General features: G+C 35.2%; 2 protein-coding genes across 3 annotated transcripts; both read left to right on the forward strand.

The window, feature by feature from the left end:
• The first annotated feature begins 1,125 nt into the window (after positions 1–1,125).
• LOC132163201 (probable LRR receptor-like serine/threonine-protein kinase At1g06840) lies at positions 1,126–12,554 on the forward strand. Of its 2 annotated transcripts, XM_059573403.1 has the most exons (20): positions 1,126–1,642; positions 1,871–2,021; positions 2,806–2,877; positions 3,050–3,121; positions 3,331–3,474; positions 3,595–3,666; positions 3,761–3,832; positions 4,007–4,081; positions 5,221–5,289; positions 5,463–5,531; positions 5,704–5,775; positions 5,979–6,065; positions 6,321–6,389; positions 6,578–7,074; positions 8,923–9,081; positions 10,214–10,497; positions 11,042–11,093; positions 11,288–11,535; positions 11,707–11,841; positions 12,018–12,554. In XM_059573403.1, the coding sequence occupies exons 1-20, from the start codon at positions 1,534–1,536 to the stop codon at positions 12,360–12,362; spliced, it is 2,853 nt and encodes a 950-aa protein (XP_059429386.1). In that variant the 5' UTR covers positions 1,126–1,533; the 3' UTR covers positions 12,363–12,554. The 2 variants fall into 2 exon arrangements, with proteins under 2 accessions (XP_059429386.1, XP_059429387.1); XM_059573404.1 differs by lacking the exon at positions 2,806–2,877.
• A 2,312-nt stretch (positions 12,555–14,866) lies between these two features.
• LOC132163206 (probable LRR receptor-like serine/threonine-protein kinase At1g06840) lies at positions 14,867–17,687 on the forward strand. The gene is made up of 4 exons (XM_059573408.1): positions 14,867–15,036; positions 15,612–15,663; positions 15,924–16,174; positions 17,030–17,687. The coding sequence occupies exons 2-4, from the start codon at positions 15,612–15,614 to the stop codon at positions 17,384–17,386; spliced, it is 660 nt and encodes a 219-aa protein (XP_059429391.1). The 5' UTR covers positions 14,867–15,036; the 3' UTR covers positions 17,387–17,687.
• Positions 17,688–20,477: the final 2,790 nt, after the last annotated feature.

Here is a 20,477-nt window from a genome sequence, read left to right on the forward strand (position 1 = left end):
CTAGGACTAAGTCTCTAGCAAAGGACTATAGATGGATAATGCGGAAGACTTTGATTATATTTATGGATAACCAATAATGTCGTGAGAAGGAATGCGTACGGTTGTTGAGACGTGCATGTACTTCATCTCTCCATTGCTGGAGATCCTTCTTTTCAATCTTTTCTTGTGGTGTGGGTCAGGATCCCCTGGAATTCCAGGGGAATTCCAGATTCAAGAATTTGAAAGTTAAAGGTTCAAAATGTGCCACATGGCTAAAACCACTTTCCTCCCAAACCCACTGTATTTAGATACTAAAAGACTTTCCCTCCCAAAAATAAAACAACTATAAAACATCTCTCAATTCACACAACTAAAATACCAAGTATTGAATCTGAATGTCAAAAAAAAAAAAAAAAATTCATAGTTCCCCCAAAAAAAAAAAAAAAAAAAATAGCCTCAATACAAAAAGCTGGGATTTTCTTTTTTCAGACGTGATGAAGAAGTGGGTTTTGTGTTTTGGGAGGAAAGTGGTTTTAGCCACATGGCACATTTTTGGACCTTTAATCTTCAAATTCTAGAATCTGGAATTCCAGGGGAATTCCAGGGGATCCTAATCCGGGTAATTCGGCCAATTAGCTACCAATTCCCACATTGACGATGAAGGCTGGATTTAAGACTATCTGATGAGTTGATGTGACAACTCTCTATGTCTAATTAAACACGGATTTAACATAAAATTAGCTATTAAAGTTCGTATTTGACGCAACACAAATCCGACATAAAAGTAGGAAATATCAACCTAATGCTGCTAATGTAAGTAAGATAAACAGATATCCTAAATCGAAAGGACCTTGATTTTCTTTTCACGTGCTTATGACTATTGAACACACTTTTTATTTATTTATTTATTTATTTTCTATATAAACGGACAACTTAAGAATAGAGAAAATATGTTTTGAATAGTAAAACAAACAAACAAACATTGGTCCCACTTATGAAAATATGTTTTGAATAGTAAAACAAACAAACAAACATTGGTCCCACTTATGAAAATATGTTTTGAATAGTAAAAAACAAACAAACAAACAAATACATCTCGTGATGGATGACCGAAAGGAAGGAAGAATCAAGAAAGGCACTTCGATGGCGAATCTCAGACTCGGTATCCAAATGCTTGTGGCGTTCATTAAAGTACGATCCCATTGCGTCAAAACATTTGACATTTCTCTACATTCCAGCCAACCACCTTCCCAGAACCAGTCGAGGATTTAAAATCATTTTCTCTGTAAATAGATAGAACTACATTAAATTTATATACCGAGATCGTTCCAAAGTTGCTGACGATTCTTTGTTTGATCGTATATTTCCATTATTCTTATCCACGGGGGGTGAAAAAGATGGCTCTCATCTGCATCAACCACAAATTCGTGAGTGGCCGTGACGGAGTCATGCTCAGAAAGATAGCACCCTCCCCAAGGTACTAAATTTCAAACAATTACCAGTGTTGGGTACTCCGAAAACTTTGAGACTTCTGACGTTCTTTGCGTTATTGGGATGTATCAGTCAAGAGCTTGGATGTATGGAGTATTTATTGTTTCATGGTTGTGCTGGTGGTCTTCACTACCTATCCTAGCACAGCCTTCCATTACCCACCCTAGAGAAGGTGATTTTGATTCAGTTTGCCCTCTTTTTAATTATTTTTTGATGATTCACAAGCTTCTTTTGGCAACCATATTCTCGAGGGGATGCTTGTTTAGGGGTCACACGCAGCACACGGAGACCTGTTTTATTTATTCATGAATCCTATAACAAGTGGTTTTGTAGTAAATTCAAATATTCACTTCCCTCTACTGGGATGTTCATGATGGTTAACATTTGTATTATTTTGCAGTAACGGCATTGCAAGCCATTCAGAGAAGTTTGATAGACCCCAATAAGAATCTGACTAATTGGAATCAGGGAGATCCATGTACGTCAAATTGGACAGGGGTTGTGTGCTTCAATACGCCATCAGATGATGGACATCTACATGTTGAACGATTGTATGATTTTAACCTTTGGTGATTTTTGTTTCTTTTGGGTAGCATAATCGGCATGAATAATGTTGCACACTTCTTTTAATTTATACTAATTTTTCTTTCTTTATGTTTTAGAGCAATGCTATTTGGTAGATTCACACACGACTGCCATACAGCTAGTAGTTAGTGGTTAGTAGTAGTTAATAACCGCCCGCTTGTACAGTCCTGAGAGTTTACTAAATATCATTTTTTTTATGTTTTTTGTACCCTTGCATGATGTTACGTACAGTGAAGTGCGTTAGCCCCTTAAGCTGTAGTCTAATAAGAACAATAAATAGCCGACTAGTCTGTTACACAATCTTATGGTATATCTGGTTTCTGTATTCCACTTCTAAACGGCTCATACTAATTGTGCTAGGGAACAGACTTCCTTTATTCTGTATTCATTTAAGATTAAAAACAATGGTGCCTATATTCATTTCATTAGGATAAGGTCCATCAGCCACATGTTTCTGAATTTCACTAGAGAAGACCACCAACATGTCTTAAATCAATAGAAAACATATATATTTGTGATCTTTTCTTGTGTCCAGAAAATTAATTTGTAATGCTTTATCATATAATTTATTGCCTACAGCCTCAATCATCATCTCATGCCTAGCATTATATAAGATTTATGCTAGTCCATAGTTGAGATATAAGACTATGAAACTTTAATAAAACTTGGGTATCAATCGCATGTGGGCGCTTCCATGAAGAACTCACATTAGGTGCTTTAATAATTTTCCTATGGACCTCTTTTCTGCAGGGAACTACTAAAAATGAATTTGTCAGGAAGTTTATCACCAGAGCTTGGCCGCTTATCGTATATGAAAATATTGTAAGGAAAAGCATACCTGAAAGCTACTTTTTGTGCTGCCAACATCTTTATCTGAATTGAAGTTTTTGGATCACTATTTCCTCAATCTTTTGAAAGATTGTTATTCTCCACCCCACATTGGCATTTGGTTTACTCATCCCACTGATATGTTTTTCTTTTTACTCCATTAAAGGGATTTTATGTGGAACAACATAAGTGGGAGTATACCAAAGGAGATAGGCAATATTTCGTCTTTGAAACTCTTGTAAGTTGATCAGCTCTTTTTCCTGGATAGGTTTGCTACTCAGTATTGTTATCACATGAGATATAATTATGAAGTACAAATATGCTACTACTTCATGCATTTTCATTCAAACTTTTGATTTCTAAATAATGTAAGAGACTAATTTGCTTTATATGTTTGGTAGCGTTCTGAATACTTGGTTTTTTAATATGATATGCCCATGTTTTCAGGCTTTTGAATGGAAACCAATTAACAGGTCCCTTACCTAAAGAGCTCGGTTCCCTCTCAAACTTGGACAGAATACAAATTGACGAGAATCGCATATCAGGATCGATACCGATATCATTTTCAAACTTGAACAAAGCGAAGCACTTGTGAGTGTTTTTTCCGATGCTATATTCTCTAAAATCAGTTCTAAGATTACTAATGCTACTATTTCTCTTTCTTTTTTTTCTTTTTTTTTTTTTTTTTTTTCTTTTGCCCCTTGTGAGCAGTCACATGAACAACAATTCAATTAGTGGGCAAATTCCGCCAGAACTATCCAAATTACCAATACTTGTTCACCTGTAAGTTGGTAATTAGTCATATTCATATTTTATAATGAGTTATCTGTTAGTACAATCTGTGAATCAGTGATCATCCTCAATTCTGCACCTACAGCCTTGTTGATAATAACAACTTATCAGGGCACCTTCCATCAGAGTTCTCCAAAATGCCAAATTTACGGATACTGTATGTGTTCTTCTTTCCTATAACCTAAATACATATATGTTTATCACATAAATACTGTTACCTTTATAGTCTTTTTTCTTAGCTTCTCAACTTGAACTTGGTTATGATTTTAAAATTTTACTTAAGTACTTTTTTGTCAACTTTCTTAATGCGTTTAGTATCTTTGTTTTGCAGTCAACTTGATAACAATCACTTTGATGGGACTACAATTCCCTCTTCTTACAGCAACATGTCTAAATTGCTGAAGTTGTAAGTGAATATTATTATCCTCTGTTTGTAACTAGGAATTTCAAAAGTATAGGAAGAGCAGGGCGCCAGCCTTGATGTGTGAGGCAGAGGTCTTTATTTATTTTTATGGGAAAACTTCACTTAACCCTCCTGAACTTTCATCGCTTTTGCAATCCCCCCCCTAAAGTTCAAAAACATTCAATTTCGTATATCAAACTTCTAAAAAGTTTGCAATGTCACCCCTCATTTAGGATTTTCTATTAAATCCTAGCAGAGGCCTTGAAAATTCCCAAAACACCCTTGTTATATATATATATTTTACAAGGGTACAAAGGTCGTTTAACCCCTTTGCCGTTGATTTAACCCCAAACCCTAATGGGAATGGTGACATTGCAAACTTTTTAAAGTTTGATACACTAAATATGAGATTTTTTCAATTTCAGGGGGGCGATTGCAAAATAGATGTTCAAAGGAGTTAAGTGAAGTTTTCCCTATTTTTATTTATTTTTGGCCAAATGATAGAGGTGGCTCTTTTTTTTTTTTCTTCGTTCTAAACTGCAAAACTTGAACAAAGTGGAAAATACTAGCAAAATGAAAATAATATAAGAAAGGCCGAATGGTACTTTGCTGGTACGAATACATAAATGACTCAAAAACATTGATTAAAAAGGAATAGAAATGAGAATGTTACTTAACTTAGGCGTGGAGGTTATTAAGCCAACTAAGGTGGCATGGAGGCATTTCACTTCATTTTTTAAACGTCACGTTCACTTCTACATTGCACAAGTTAATATTCTCTATGATTTATTCTTTGCTGTTTGATATTTTATGTCAGCATAACCTATGCGATTTGTACAGAAGTTATATTATCTTAAGAGTAATGCTAGAAACCACATTTTTATCCCATAATACTGATATGGTTATCGCAACCAACCTTAGAATTATTTTTAACAAGGATTGATCTAAAAGCTGGTTGGTATTGCCATGTTAGCATTATGGAATAAAAATGTGGTTTCTAACATTACTCTTATCTTACATAGCTATCACAAACCTTTCATGTTCTTTGAAGCTTTTCTGGCAAGATGGCAACCAAGAAGCATGCATGTTCACATGTTCATGTCAAGATTTATAGTATTTTTGTTTTGGTTGTCTTGTTCCAGGAGCCTTAGGAACTGCAACTTGCATGGACCTATTCCTGATTTGAGCCAAATACCAAGCCTTTTATATCTGTAAGTAGCTTTGTTTTGTTTTCCTTGTCATGTCATTGTATGATAATGAAGTATAAGCTTTTAAATTAGAAAAATAAATGCACCAGGATAAATAAAATTTTCTTTTACATTGTCAAAGACATCTCAGTTAGCTACTTGTACTTGGATTATATATTACTTTATATAAATTCCAGAGATCTCAGTTCAAATCGGCTAAACGGATCCATACCTCCAAATTGGCCTTTTAAGAATATCACAACCATGTAAGATTCTCCATCTTTCAAAGACATGTCCTATGCATCTTTATCGTTTTGGTTTAAATTTAATTTCCGGATACTACAAAATATTTTCAAACGTTTCTTTCAGTTTTCAAAGATAATTTACACCAACAATTACCTTTACTTCAAAAATCTTTTATTTGAACAATATGATCAGCGATTTATCCAACAACAATCTCACTGGAACGGTTCCTCCCAACTTTTCGGGTCTTCCTCATCTTCAGAAACTGTGAGTAGGCTCCCACTTGCTCTTTCATCATTTTGTGTTTACTTATTTGGTTCAATGTTATTGTAAATCATTTCATGTTTATCTCAAGTTGAGTTCCACTTATCTCAACTATTAGATTTTTAAGTTACTAGTTAATATCAGCCAATAAATTAAACTGTTAATAAAATAAATGGCTTTATTTGGTAAATTATTCCCCATGGCAGGTCAATTGCGAACAATGCATTGAGTGGTTCAGTTCCATCCACCATTTGGCTAAGTAGGACTTTGAACGAAATGGAAAGCCTTAAAGTGTAAGACCTGAACGAAAATGTCACTGTTCCCTTGGTTAAACTGTCTTTATCTGGTAGTGTGAGTGTGCGTGTGTGCTTTCACACTTCCAAGCATCTTGTTCCTGTACTGGTACAAGATAAGTTGATTCCTTTCTTTCTGATTGCAGCGTGCTCTTTGTAAAAGTCAAAGTTATAACCTCTTGTGTTAACTTAAGAGGTTTGCAAGGATCTCATACCAGATTATTTAAGTGATTTTGTGGATCTTTGATATTACAGGGAGTTGCAGAATAACAAGCTTTCCGATATTACAGGCAGCACTATTGTACCTCCAAATGTGACTGTCTGGTTTGCTTCTATACTGCTTCCCAATTTGTTTCATATGAACTTTATGTATAATGAAATGCATCTTCAAATTAATATGACTTCTTGGCAAAAGAGTATGGATGTGATCCTGTTAGTTTTAATCATGAGGTGTAACAGTCGCAGCACATTGATATAATGATCATCTCACCCATTTGATTGTTTACTTTCAGGCTTCAAGGGAATCCCTTATGCTCAACTACCAACCTAGTCCAGCTTTGTAGATCTGAAAGTGAGGATGAAAATAACAGTCAGAGTTCAACAAATACCACTTCTAATTGTCCATATCAAGGGTGGCCACCCCCTTGTGAATATATCCCTACAGCTCCTGTACCTTGTATCTGTGCTGTCCCTCTGCTTGTTGGATACCGGTTGAAAAGTCCTGGATTCATAGATTTTCCTCCCTACAGATATGCATTTGAGGACTTCTTGACATCTGCTCTTATGTTATTTCCTTATCAACTGTACATTTATTCCTTTGCATGGGAAGGACCTCGACTCAGAATGTACCTGAAAATATTTCCTGTATATGATGTTAACAAGAATTCTCATATCTTCAATGGGAGTGAGGTTCGGCGAATTATGAGCATGTTCATATCATGGAATATTAGTGATCCTGACGTAATTGGACCTTATGAAGTTCTGAGCTTCACTGACGTTTATAATGATGGTTTGTCTCAAAACCCTTATTTGATATATTTTGTGAGTGAGCTATGTTGAGGTTGGAATTAATGCTTGTTTACCATTTGAAGAATGTGCAACTTTTTCTCTAATTTATTTGGCCTGTACCTCCAAATCCTTTATACTTAAAAGATAATCTTAGGCATGTGGCATCATTCTCAATTTTTTTGTGGTGGTGCATACTTGTGTTTGTGTTCATATAAAGCCTGCCTAATCTTCTCACTTTGAGTAACATGTGGTGTGTGTTTGTGAGCGGCACATTTAAGTGGAGGTAGCCCCCCTTTTGCTTCCAAATCTTGTTGAAGATAGGCCTGATTTTTAGGCAGTTCAATGCTTTCATCATACTGAGAGCTATGTTAAGTGGTTTGACAGATATGGTTGCACTAATGTGATCCAGCACATACGTGAATAACTGCAGTGCTCAGTTCAACATGATTCTATGTGTGACGTCTTACATTGCTTGGGTGTGAAAAATGTGATGTATTTATATGGAATATGCTCTCTCTAAATGGTATAAGGCCTTTTAGAGTAAACCCAATAATAAAATCGTGCGGGCTTGGCCCAAAGCGGATAATATCATACCACTTGGAGCAGGGGTGTTACAAGTGGTATCAAAGCTATCTAGTAATGCTAGGTCATGTGTTATTGGAGCACTGCATGATGTGGCTCTGACGAAGACGTCAGGAATTTAAGAGGGGGAGTTTGTAACACCCATGTCCCATATTGGGAAGATGAAAAGAATCCCACATAGAGTGGGTGGTTTATAAAGATAGTCATGAGTGCTAAGTCCCACATTGCCTAATTACTAGGTGAAACTGGGCTTTATAATGCATTTTAGGAAAGTTCCAAATTGACTAGTCATTTTGGAGTAATAGCACAGATGTGGCTAAAGCTTTTTCGTGAGTCATTACAAGTGGTATCAAAGCCACCTAGTAACACTAAGTCATGTGGTACTACTGGAGCACTGCATGACGTGGTCTTGACGAGGATGTCAGAAATTTAAGATGAGGAGTTTGTAACACCTCGGTCCCATATTGGGAAGTCAAGTTCAGAGGAGCTAAAAAGGGACAATATTGTGTGTCATTGGGGTGGGGGTGTTACATTATGTTTACTGGATAATTAAGTCGTGTTCTATATTGACCAAGAAGGCAGCTTTAAGTTCACACCATATGTCACTCTATCATCCGTTTATATAGATGGTTTGTCTCGAAACCTTATCTGATGTAGTTTGCGACAGAGCTTTGTTGAAGTTAGAATTAATGCTTATTTACCAGTTGAAGAATCTACAACTTTTATCTCTAATTTTTTTACTGTATACCTTGAAATCCTTTATACTTGATACATAAACTTAGGCATGTGGCATTATTCTCTGTTATTGTGGTGTGCATACTGGTGTTTGTGTGTGTATAAAGCTTGCCTTTTCTTGTCACCCTGAGTAACAAGTGGCATGTGTCTGTGCATGGAACATTTAAACGGAGTTAGCCTTTTCTTGTGCTGCCCAATAATTGTTGAAGATAGGGTTGATCTAGGAAGTTCAGTGATGCTATGTTAAGTGGTATAACAGATACAGTTGCACTACCATGATCCAGCTCACAAGTGAATGACCGCAATGCTCAGTTCAAGATGATTTTTAATTTTCTGGAATATTAAGTTGTGTTTTATATTGACCAAGAAGGCAACTTCAAATTCAAACCATATGGCACTTATGACTTGATCCTGCACATAGATGAACTATGCCTCAGTTATATCTTGCTTTCTTGCATGTATTCATATATGAGATGGATATTGTTGATTGTTTTGATTTTATGTATGCTCATACTTTTCAATAATGTCACAGTGGTTGCCAAATCTCCTGGGTCTACTTTAAGTAAAGGTGCATTGGCTGGCATAATATTGGGGACCATTGCAGGTGCAGTTACATTGTCTGCAATTGTTTCTCTTCTGATACTGAGAAAGCATACTAGGAAGCACCATGCGATTTCGAAAAGACGTCGTTGTGAGTATCTTATGTTTATGATTTTAAGACATTTAGAGAGATGTGTCATGATTTTTCACGGTGCTTGTAATTGTTTCTATTCTATATTCTGATTAGGCCTGTTGATCGGGACAAGCTCAGCCCGAGGTACAAAGGCCTCAAGTGGCCCCAAATGGTCAATATCTCAGCCCTATCTGAGCTAATGCTGTTGGCTAGTTTCAGCCAAGTATGACAGGCCTGTGCATGAAAACGTCATTGAAAGATGAGAAAGTTCAATGAAAAGTTCCATAAGACTTGGGTTGCATATTAGCACAACCCATCTCTAAGTTGAAGAACAACCAGTTATCCACTATGTTAACATTGTTGACTTATAGGATGCTATATATATGCATATATATGCACACACATATAAAATAAAATATTCTGATAATCTATACATATATATTAGAAGTATTTGAACTAGGCTAAATTCAACTGACTTGAGCACATATTGAGCTCATTTTAAACCTAAATTCAGCCTACAATCTCTGAACAAGCTCAGCCATCCAAATCGTAAGTGAAGCTTGGCCAAATGTCTTCTGGGCTTCAAGCTCTCTCAGCTAATTGAGTGTCTTGATCATGATATCGCTATAGATTTTAATGTTTTAGTTTTTAGTTATTGGTCAACGTTAAATTACCATTTGTCCAAAAGCTTAAATAGATAGGAATAGGTAAATTTAATCATTTAATCAACACTTTAACATTCTCTCTCACGTATGAGCTCAAATTCTCTTTTAATAGGTGATGTCTAACACGTGAAATATTTAATTTAACTGAGGGTGATTTGACAGAGTCAAGGTTCAGTTCTAGGACCTTTGGCTCTAATAGCATGATAAATCACCATTTGTCCCAAAAGCTTAAACTAATAGGAAGAGGTAAATTTAATAATTTAATCAACATTTTAACAGTCAAAAACAAAAGATGTCTGAATGCTTTATATTATTTTGTACAATGATTAAGCGCTTCTACCTGAAATATCTCAAAATTTGGAAGTATGAATGGGAAGATAGACAGCATAATGGCATTGCTTATTTTTAAAAACATACGCACATCATCTTTATATGTAACATTTATCACTATGCCTTTCATTATTAACATTGGACCTAATATGCAGTGTCTAGGGCCTCAATGAAAATTGATGGTGTGAAAGATTTCACTTATGGAGAAATGGCTCTTGCTACAAACAATTTTAACATCTCCACTCAGGTTGGCCAAGGAGGGTATGGAAAGGTTTATAAAGGCATTCTGGCTGATGGTACAGTTGTGGCTATAAAACGTGCACAAGAGGGATCCTTACAAGGTGAAAAGGAGTTCTTAACAGAGATAGAACTGTTGTCAAGGTTACATCATCGAAACCTAGTGTCTTTGATTGGATATTGTGATGAAGAAGGTGAACAGGTGCTTTTTCTTATCCTAATTCAATATATGGAAAAGGAAAATAAATAGAAGATTGGATTATTCATCAATCTTATTGCTTAATAGATGAAGAGATGGTTCCTATCAACTTAGGAAGTTGCTTCCATAAAGACCAAAGATTATGAATGCTGTAAGAGCAAGAAAATTGCAGATGTAATACCACATATGTATATCTGCTTTGAATAATAGCGAGCAATAGAAGAAATCAAACTCAATCTAAAGACATTACATATGAGGCGCAGATTGGTTTATTAATAATGAAAAAGCATATAGTTCTTCATAAATTAAGGATTATTTGATTCTAAAATTGCATAAAAACTTAAATGCCTCCTTTCACAATGAACTTGGGAGAATACAGTTCTTTTTTTTTTTTTTTTTTAATTTATTGTTATGAGCAGTACTTTTCTCCTGCAAAATAATTTGACTTTCATGCCAAGGATATGTTTTTCTTGCTCTTTTATTGCCGACTTTTATCTTGAAAATTTTGCTTGAGAAAAGCTTCATGTGAGTAACGTTGTGCGTGCAGATGTTGGTTTATGAGTTTATGCCAAATGGTACTCTAAGGGATCAGCTTTCTGGTACACCTTCTACTAATCCTTTAAGTTTTTCCTTTTATTGATCTCACTGTAGATTTTTTTTCTGAGTGTTCTTCATTGCATATGAATGCAAATAAAAAACTGTGATCTATACTTTTCAACAGTACACTTCCTTCCCCAATTTCTACATTCCTTTCTAATGAGTGTACTGGTGATTTATGTATGCAATAATACAGCCAAGTCTAAAGAACCTATGAGTTTTGATATGAGATTGGGAATTTCCCTGGGATCAGCTAAGGGCATCCTCTACTTACATACAGAAGCTAATCCTCCGATATTTCATCGAGATATCAAGGCTAGCAACATATTATTGGACTCTAACTATACGGCAAAAGTTGCTGATTTTGGACTTTCACGACTTGCCCCAGTTCCTATTGAAGGGGTTGTGCCTGCTCATGTGTCAACTGTTGTGAAGGGGACTCCTGTAAGACTCTTATACCTGATATTGCCTACAAGAATATATATATATATACAATTTTTTTTTCTTTCTATTTTTAAAATAAAAGAAATGAAACTCGGACTCCATGAAATGGACCTAACAGTATGTTGTAGGAGATGCAAGTAACTGATGTAATTCTTTATGTTAACCTTGCAGGGTTACCTAGATCCGGAATACTTCTTAACTCATCAATTGACCGACAAAAGTGATGTTTATAGTCTTGGTGTTGTATTTCTAGAACTCCTCACTGGGATGCAACCAATCTCACATGGCAAAAACATTGTTAGAGAGGTAAAACCTCATGGACCTGTTTGCCTTGAATTCAGCAGGAGCTCGCCTCCCATTAAGATGAGCCAAAATAGGAACTCTTTGCATGCAGCCAATATCTTTATAACATTTTAAGATCACTTTGTCATATTATTCATATATTCTTTATAGATTGGCTGAAATTTTGTCATCCATTTCAGGTTAATGTTGCGCATCAATCTGGTATGATCTTTGGGATTATTGATGGGCGAATGGGTTCTTATCCTTCTGACTGTGTGGTGAAATTCTTGAGTTTGGCCCTCAAGTGTTGCCAAGATAAGACAGATGCACGGCCTTCAATGGCGGAGGTGGTCCGAGAACTTGAAAATATATGGGTTATGATGCCCGATTCTGACATCAGAAAGGCAGATCCCATGGTCGCCGATGTTGTAAAGGATATGACTCCGCCATCATCATCCTCCAATGTGAAGCATCCTTATGTGTCGATGGATTTATTAGGCAGCAACCTTGATAGTGGAGTTGTCCCAACCATCACGCCTAGATAGAAACACATTCGGCTATAATTGGTTGATTTTGTTGTTTCCTGGAAACTTTGAACTGAGAAATTTTTCCTTATGATCTTGGTTTATGATTTTGTGTATAATCTCTCACTCTCATTTGTTACGCTTTTTTTGAGTGTAGCCTTTATAGTTATAACAGTAGATTATGACAGTCTTGCTATAAAAATTAAGATTGTACTTTAAAGTAGACGGGAATTATTGATTTGATAGCGTTGCTTGTTATTGGTTTCCTTATAGGTGTCAGCCTTGGGAGTTAGGATCATCGCTGGCCAAATTTGGTTATCGATTTAGAGTAGTATTATTTCACATCGCTGATATGACAGTCTCAATCAATCAATCATTGGATCAGTTATCGTAAAAAATGAGTAATGCTACAATGCATATGTGACAATTCTAATTAACTCTTAGATCAATCTTTGTTAAAAAAAAAAAAAAAAATCAATGGTTGGATGGGATTGCCATGTAAACATTTTGGAATACTTGTGGAATAAAAATATGGTATATAACATTTCTGTAAAAAATCATCTCTCTTTTGAATTATTTGAATATTTATCTTTCGATACTTCAAAAAGTTATTCATACATTGGATGAGTAGTGCTCAAGACTAACTGATCTTTTTAGAGTAATAGTGAATAGCTAGTGCATTTTTTTTGGTTATAAATAATATCAAAATAACCTAATAATACCATGTAATGCTCCGCTAGCACTTTTGTGGGATATGTTACATGCATGTCTATTTTCAATTTCTAATGAGAAGCTAATAATGAGAGAACCATTATTATGAGAGTGCTTATAATACACCTCCATCTTACTAGGAGTAATGTTATATACTACACCTCCATCTCATTGATTAATATGACAATGCTTATCAGTTCTTAGAACAACCTTGTTACAAAAGAAAAAAAAAAGAATAAAATGTTACATACCACTAAAATATCACACAAAACTAACATGACAATGTATAATAACCATTGAATATTTAAAAAAACAAAAAAACAAAATGGTTTATTCATGGCTATAGCCTATAAAATAAAATATTTGTGAAATGTTTGTCTAGCATACAACATTATTAAAAAGAAAAAAAAGAGTGACATTAACCCAATAAAATGGGAATAAAGTACATGTCATTTCTCTTTCCCGCACAGGAAGTTGAATATATATATTTACTAAATGGCAATCTTTTTTGATTACTGTGCATTTGCCTACAACCAACAACAGGAAGGGGAAGAAACAAGATCCAGCACTAGGACTAAGTCTAGCAAAGGATTATGGATGGATAACGTGGAAGACTTTGATTATATTTATGGATAATCAATAATGTCGTGTGAGAAGGAATACGTACGGCTGTTGAGACTTGCATGTACTTCATCTCTCCGTTGCTGGAGATTCTTCTTTTCAATCTTTTCTTGTGGTGTGGGTAATTCGGCCAATTAGCTACTAATTCCCACATTGACGATGAAGGCTGGATTTAAGACTATCTGATGAGTTGATGCGACAACTCTCTATCTCTAATTAAACACGGATTTAATATAAAATTAGCTATTAAAGTTCATATTTAATAGCTAATTTTAAATAAGATAAACAGATATCCTAAATCGAAAGGACGTTGATTTTCTTTTCACGTGCTTATGACTATTGAACACACTTTTTTTTTTTTTAATTTTATTTTTCTATATAAACGGAAACGGACAACTTAAGAATAGAGAAAGAGGTACATTGGTCCCACTTATGAATAAGTTTCGTTTATACATGTTGAGTATCATATGTCTATGATTTTTGGATGTTTAGATAGATATTTCATGATTTTTCATTATGCCTATAGTTGTGTCTATTGTACATCCTGATTAGGCCTGTCAATCAGGCTGGCTGATGCTTGTCCAAGATCACCCCGAGGTAGAAAGGCTCAGCCTGGCCCAAAATTGTCACTTTCTTATCCCTACCTCAGCTAACTTTGTTGGGAAAGTTTCGGCCAAGTTTGATTGGCTGTTAGCGGAAAAATTATTAAGAGATGAGAAAATTCAATGAAAAGAGTTGCATATTAACTCAAACCATCTCTAAGTTGAAGAACAACCATTTAACCAATATCTTAACAATCGGTTGACTTCAAAGCTTAAAAAAATATTTTTTAAAAGAATCCGTGTTAATCAGCTTCAATCTCAGCCTGTAACATGCTTATGGATTTTTTTTTTGTGCGCGTTGTCATCATGCCTGTATTTAGATTTGTACTTGAAATATCAGAAATTTTGGAATTGTGAATAGAAATATAGATGCATAATTGTTTCGATTATTTTAAATCCAATGGGCACGGCCTTTTTATATGGAGCGTCTATCATTATGCTTTAATTATTAACATTGAACCTGTATTTAATATACAGCATCCAAGGCTTTCATGAAAATTGATGGTGTGAAGGCTTTCACTTATAGAGAAATGGCTATGGCTACAGAAAAATTTAACAGCTCCACTGAGATTGGCTAAGGAGGGTATGGAAAGGTTTATAAAGGCATTCTAGCTGATGGTACAGTTGTTGCCATAAAACGTGCACAAGAGGGATCCTTACAGGGTGAAAAGGAGTTCTTAACAGAGATAGAACTGTTGTCAAGGTTACATCACAGAAACCTCGTGTCTTTAATTGGATATTGTGATGAAGGCGGTGAACAGGTGCTTTTTCTTATCCTAACTGAATATATGTGAAAATAAAATAAATACAAGGCTGGATTATCTATCAATCTTGTTGCTGAATCCATGAGGACATGCTCAGGGGAAAGAAAAAAAAAAAAAAATGCATGAGGAGACGACTCCTATTAACTTAGGAAATTGCTGCGGTAAAAACCAGAGATAATGAGAGCTATAATAGAAAAAAAATGAAAGATTTAAAACCACATATATAGCTGCTTTTGAATAACTGCGAACAATAGAAAAAATCATACCCAATCTAGAGACGTTACATATGAGGTGCAGGTTTGTTTGTTAATAATGAAAAAGCATATGGTTCTTCATAAGTTGAGGATTGTTTGATAAAAAAAAAAGATAAAAAAAAGAAGCATAAACATCTCCTTTCAATGAACTTGGGAGAATACATTTCTTCCTTCTCTTTTCCATGAGTAGTATTTTTTTCTCCTGCAATATTGTTAGGCTTTCGAGATAAGGCCTAGTTTTTCTGGGTCTTTGTTGCTGAATATTTGTTTGAACTTTTGCGTTCGAAAACCGTCAAGTGAGTATTGTTGTGCATGCAGATGTTGGTCTATGAGTATATGTCAAATGGTACTCTATGGGATCACCTTTCTGGTACACCTTATATTCGAGCTTTAAGTTTTCCTTTTATTGATCTCACTAATATTTTTTTTTCCAAGTGTTCGTCATTGAGTGAAAAAATTGTAGTCTAATTTGCAACAGTACAGTTTCTCTCTCTCTCTCTCTCTCTCCACCCCCCTTCCTGTTTTTTTTTCTTTTTTCTCTTCAAGGAGCTAAACAAAATAATTTTCCTTTTCAAATTCTATATTACGTTCTAATGAGCTTATTGGTGGTTCACCTATGTAATAATACAGCCAAGTGTAAAGCACCTCTTAGTTTTTCTATGAGATTAAGAATTGCCCTGGGATCAGCTAAGGGCATCCTCTACCTACATACAGAAGCTAACCCTCCAATATTTCACCGAGATATCAAGGCCAGCAACATATTATTGGACTCTAAGTATACTGCAAAAGTTGCCGATTTTGGACTTTCGCGACTTGCCCCAATTCCAGATATTGAAGGGACTGAGCCTGCTCATATATCCACACTTGTGAAGGGGACACCGGTAAGACTCTTATAGTTGATGTTTACCTAAAATAATTATAAACTTCACGAATTTCAATTTAAAGTTTATATTTGTATTTTTTATATTTTAAAAGTAAGAAAAAGAAAACTCAAAACTGAATGAAATAGACTTATAAAATGTCGTAAGAGATATTATTGATGTCTATTTCTTTATCCTCTCATTCTTTGTATTTACTTTGCAGGGTTACCTAGATCCGGAGTACTTCTTAACTAATAAACTCACAAACAAAAGTGATGTTTATAGTCTTGGTGTTGTATTTCTAGAACTTTTAACTGGGATGCGGCCAATCACACGTAGCAAAAACATTGTTAGAGAGGTAAAACTTTATAGAACTGTTTAGATTCAATTTATTTATTTTTTTGGGCATGGGGAGGCAATATATCAATGAGCTGGTTGGAATAGAAATACTTCAAGTAACGAATTTTACATTGTTGTTCAAGAATAATGAAAACAACTTTTAGTCTCTCTCTCTCTTCTGCCGGCCATATGTCATTTTAGACTATGCATTAATAGTCGAGAGATCTCCTCAAGTTTCAGTTATAATTTCAATAAATTAGTGCAGACAATTAATGATATCTTTATAATTTTCAACACTACTCTTGACTCAAGAGACCTCTTATGTATTAGATTCAAGTAAAAGCATACTTTGCAATTAAAAAAGTGTCCCCATTAAGTCGAGCCAAAGTTGGAACTCCTTGCGTACAGTTAGTATTTATTTATCTTTTATAAATTTAAGATCCTTTTTGTATTATTTTATTTCTTTAGGTACACTGGCTGAAATATTATCCAGCAAAGTAGTCTCCTGTAATTTGTTATAGTTTTCATCCATTTCAGGTTAATGCCGCTTATCAATCTGGTATGATCTTTTCGGTTGTTGATGAGGGAATGGGATCTTGTCCTTCTGAATGTTTGGTGATATTCGCAACTTTGGCCCTCAGGTGTTGCGAAAATGAGACAGATGCACGACCTTCAATGGCAGAGGTGGTCCGAGAACTTGAACGTATATGGCTTCTGATGCCCGAGTCCAACATCGGAATAGCAGACCCCATGGCCGTTGCTGCTGAAAAATTAAAAGTAGTCACTCCACCATCATCATCCTCTACACTGAAGAATTCTAATATGTGGTCAGATGCATCTGTATCTGGGAGCAACCTTGTTAGTGGAGACATTTCAGACATCACGCCTAGATAGAAAACATTTTCATTGTCAACTTGGTTTTTGATTTTGTTTGTAGTCTTCTCCGTCTTTGTTTTGGAAAAATTATAGTTAGAACAGTAGATGGTATGATAATGTTGCTATATAAACTGACATTGTAAAGTAAACAGAGTTATTGATAGTGAAGTACAATTAATAGGATATATAATTTACTGCTAATAAGTTTATGGAGTATATGTTGTCTGATTTGACACAAAAGGGTGCTGAAAATCCTGAAAAAGCTACGAGTCTGGCAAAAAAGATTTGGTTGAAGCTCTATAGTTTTGAAATTTGGCTTCATATACACGTTTGCTTAGGGATGCTTGCCTCAAATAGTCAGGATCATCACTAGCCAACACCAATTCTAGATCTAGGTCTTTTGAATTCTCCACCAGAGGGACAAGGGTTTTGGTTGTTAATGGTTTCGAGAGGTTTTTTTTTTTTTTTTTAAATGTGTTCTTATATGACATAAAGGTAAAAATAATTTTTTAGTGTTTTGTATTTTGGGTTGTTTGTTAATGTTTTTGTTTTGAAAACAAACAAAAAAAACAAAAGGTTGAATGTCCAATCTTTAAGGCTCCACTAAAAAGATCTTCTACGATCCGAAAAATTAATATTTTTAAATTTCTATATGTAATAAAACTTTAGGAGAATGTGATGATCTTTTTTGCAAAGCAATTCATCAAGTTCACCTTTTACCTGATTTTTCATTTCTAATATGGAGCTCATAATGAGAAAATTCTTATACTTCGAACATGAGTTTAACAAATTTTGTATACGACCCTCTGTTTGGGAATGATTAGGAATTTAATAAAATTTCCAAGATTCTCATGTTTCGTTTATTCGGAATTATTTATCATTTTCAAAGTATCTTCATTATTTCTCTCTTCAAGTGTATAAGGTTGTTTGATTCAAAAGCACCCTACATCCAACTCTCCAAGTCCTTATCTATTCCATTTAAGATTTTTCTTTACTTTATTTTATTTTATTCTTTTGGTAGTTGGAATGTTTATTTTTATGGTTAGCCATTCCTCTCCCATTAATTAATTATTTTTCTTTTTAGTTAGAGTGAATGTTAAACAGTTATCTAACTTCAAATTTATCTAACTTCAAGTTTCCAATGACTAGTTAATATCGACCACTGTCTTAAACGGTTAATACTATAAATGGCTTTATTTGGTAAATTATTCTCCATTGTAGGTCAATTGCGAACAATTCATTGAATGGCTCCATTCCATCCACCATTTGGCAAAATAAGACTTTGAACTCGACGGAAAGCCTTATAGTGTAAGACCGGGTTGACAATGACTTTTTTTTTGTGCAAGGCTTTCATTCTTCTAAGCTCTGGTTTGTGGCACTTCGATGTTGCCGGGAATTGCAGAATAATGCTTTTTTGAATATTACAGGCAGCACTGATCTACCTCAGAATGTCTCTGTTTGGTTTGGTTCAATACTTGCTCCCCAATTTATATGTTCCAATTTTTTTTATAGAACTTCAAGTGTAATGGAATGCATCTTCAAAATAATGTGACTACTTGGTAAAAGAGTCTGGACGTGCTCTTTTCAATTTTAGTTTGTGAGGTGTAACAGACATAGCACATTGATATAATGATAAGGTCACACGTTTTCATTGTTTATTTCCAGGCTTCAAGGAAACCCCTTATGCTCAAACACCAACCTAGTCCAGTTTTGCGGATCTGAAAGTGAGGATCGATATAACGGTCAGGGACCAACAAATGGCACTTTGAACTGTCCAGGATGCCCACCCCCTTATGAATATTCCCCTACATCTCCTCGAGTTGCTCCCTCTGCTTGTTGGATATTGATTGAAAAGTCCTGGATTCTCAGATTTTCGTCCGTACGTAAATATGTTTGAGCAGTACATGACATCTGGTCTTGAGATATTACCTTATCAGCTGTACCTTGATACATTTGCATGGGAAAGTGGACCTCGACTGAGAATGTTCTTGAAGCTCTTTCCAGGATATGATGCAGTTGTTATCAACAATTCATATACCTTCAATCGGAGTGAGGTTCGGCCAGTCATGGACAAATTCACAACATGAAGTATTCCTGATAGTGACCTATTTGGACCTTACGAACTTACGAACTTCACTCTATCGGACGTTTATATAGATGGTTTGTCTCGAAACCTTATCTGATGTAGTTTGCGACAGAGCTTTGTTGAAGTTAGAATTAATGCTTATTTACCAGTTGAAGAATCTACAACTTTTATTTCTAATTTTTTTAACGTATACCTTGAAATCCTTTATACTTGATACATAAACTTAAGCATGTGGCATTATTCTCTGTTATTCTGGTGTGCATACTGGTGTTTGTGTATGTATAAAGCTTGCCTTTTCTTGTCACCCTGAGTAACAAGTGGCATGTGTCTGTGCATGGAACATTTAAACGGAGTTAGCCTTTTCTTGTGCTGCCAAATAATTGTTGAAGATAGGCTTGATCTAGGCAGTTCAGTGATGCTATTTTAAGTGGTATAACAGATACAGTTGCGCGCACTACCATGATCCAGCTCACAAGTGAATGACCGCAATGCTCAGTTCAAGATGATTTTTAATTTTCTGGAATATTAAGTTGTGTTTTATATTGACCAAGAAGGCAACTTCAAATTCAAACCATATGGCACTTATGACTTGATCCTGCACATAGATGAACTATGCCTAAGTTATATCTTACTTTCTTGCATGTATTCATATATATATATATATATATATATATATATTTTTGATAAGTAATAATGCATTAAAGAGCGCAGAGGGGCGCAACCCAAGTACACAGGGAGTATACAAGAGAACGATTAAGTAAGGGAGAAAGAAGAGGAGAACATAAAGAGAAAATTAGGAAAATTAATCACTAAAGGAGCAAGCCAGCCTGTAGTCCATGTGAAAAGCGTGTACAAAAAGAAATGAACAAGGTCCTCAAGGTTCCTCAACAAATCCTCGAAGCATCTCGCATTCCTTTCCTTCCAAAGGCACCATAAAAGACACAGGGGAACCATCTTCCAAACCACGGCGCTACGGGTTCTACCGCCCGACCACCAACTAGCAAACATATCCTTAACACTTCT

The sequence above is a fragment of the Corylus avellana genome, chromosome ca10 (assembly GCF_901000735.1).
Source record: "Corylus avellana chromosome ca10, CavTom2PMs-1.0".
Lineage (NCBI taxonomy): Eukaryota > Viridiplantae > Streptophyta > Magnoliopsida > Fagales > Betulaceae > Corylus > Corylus avellana.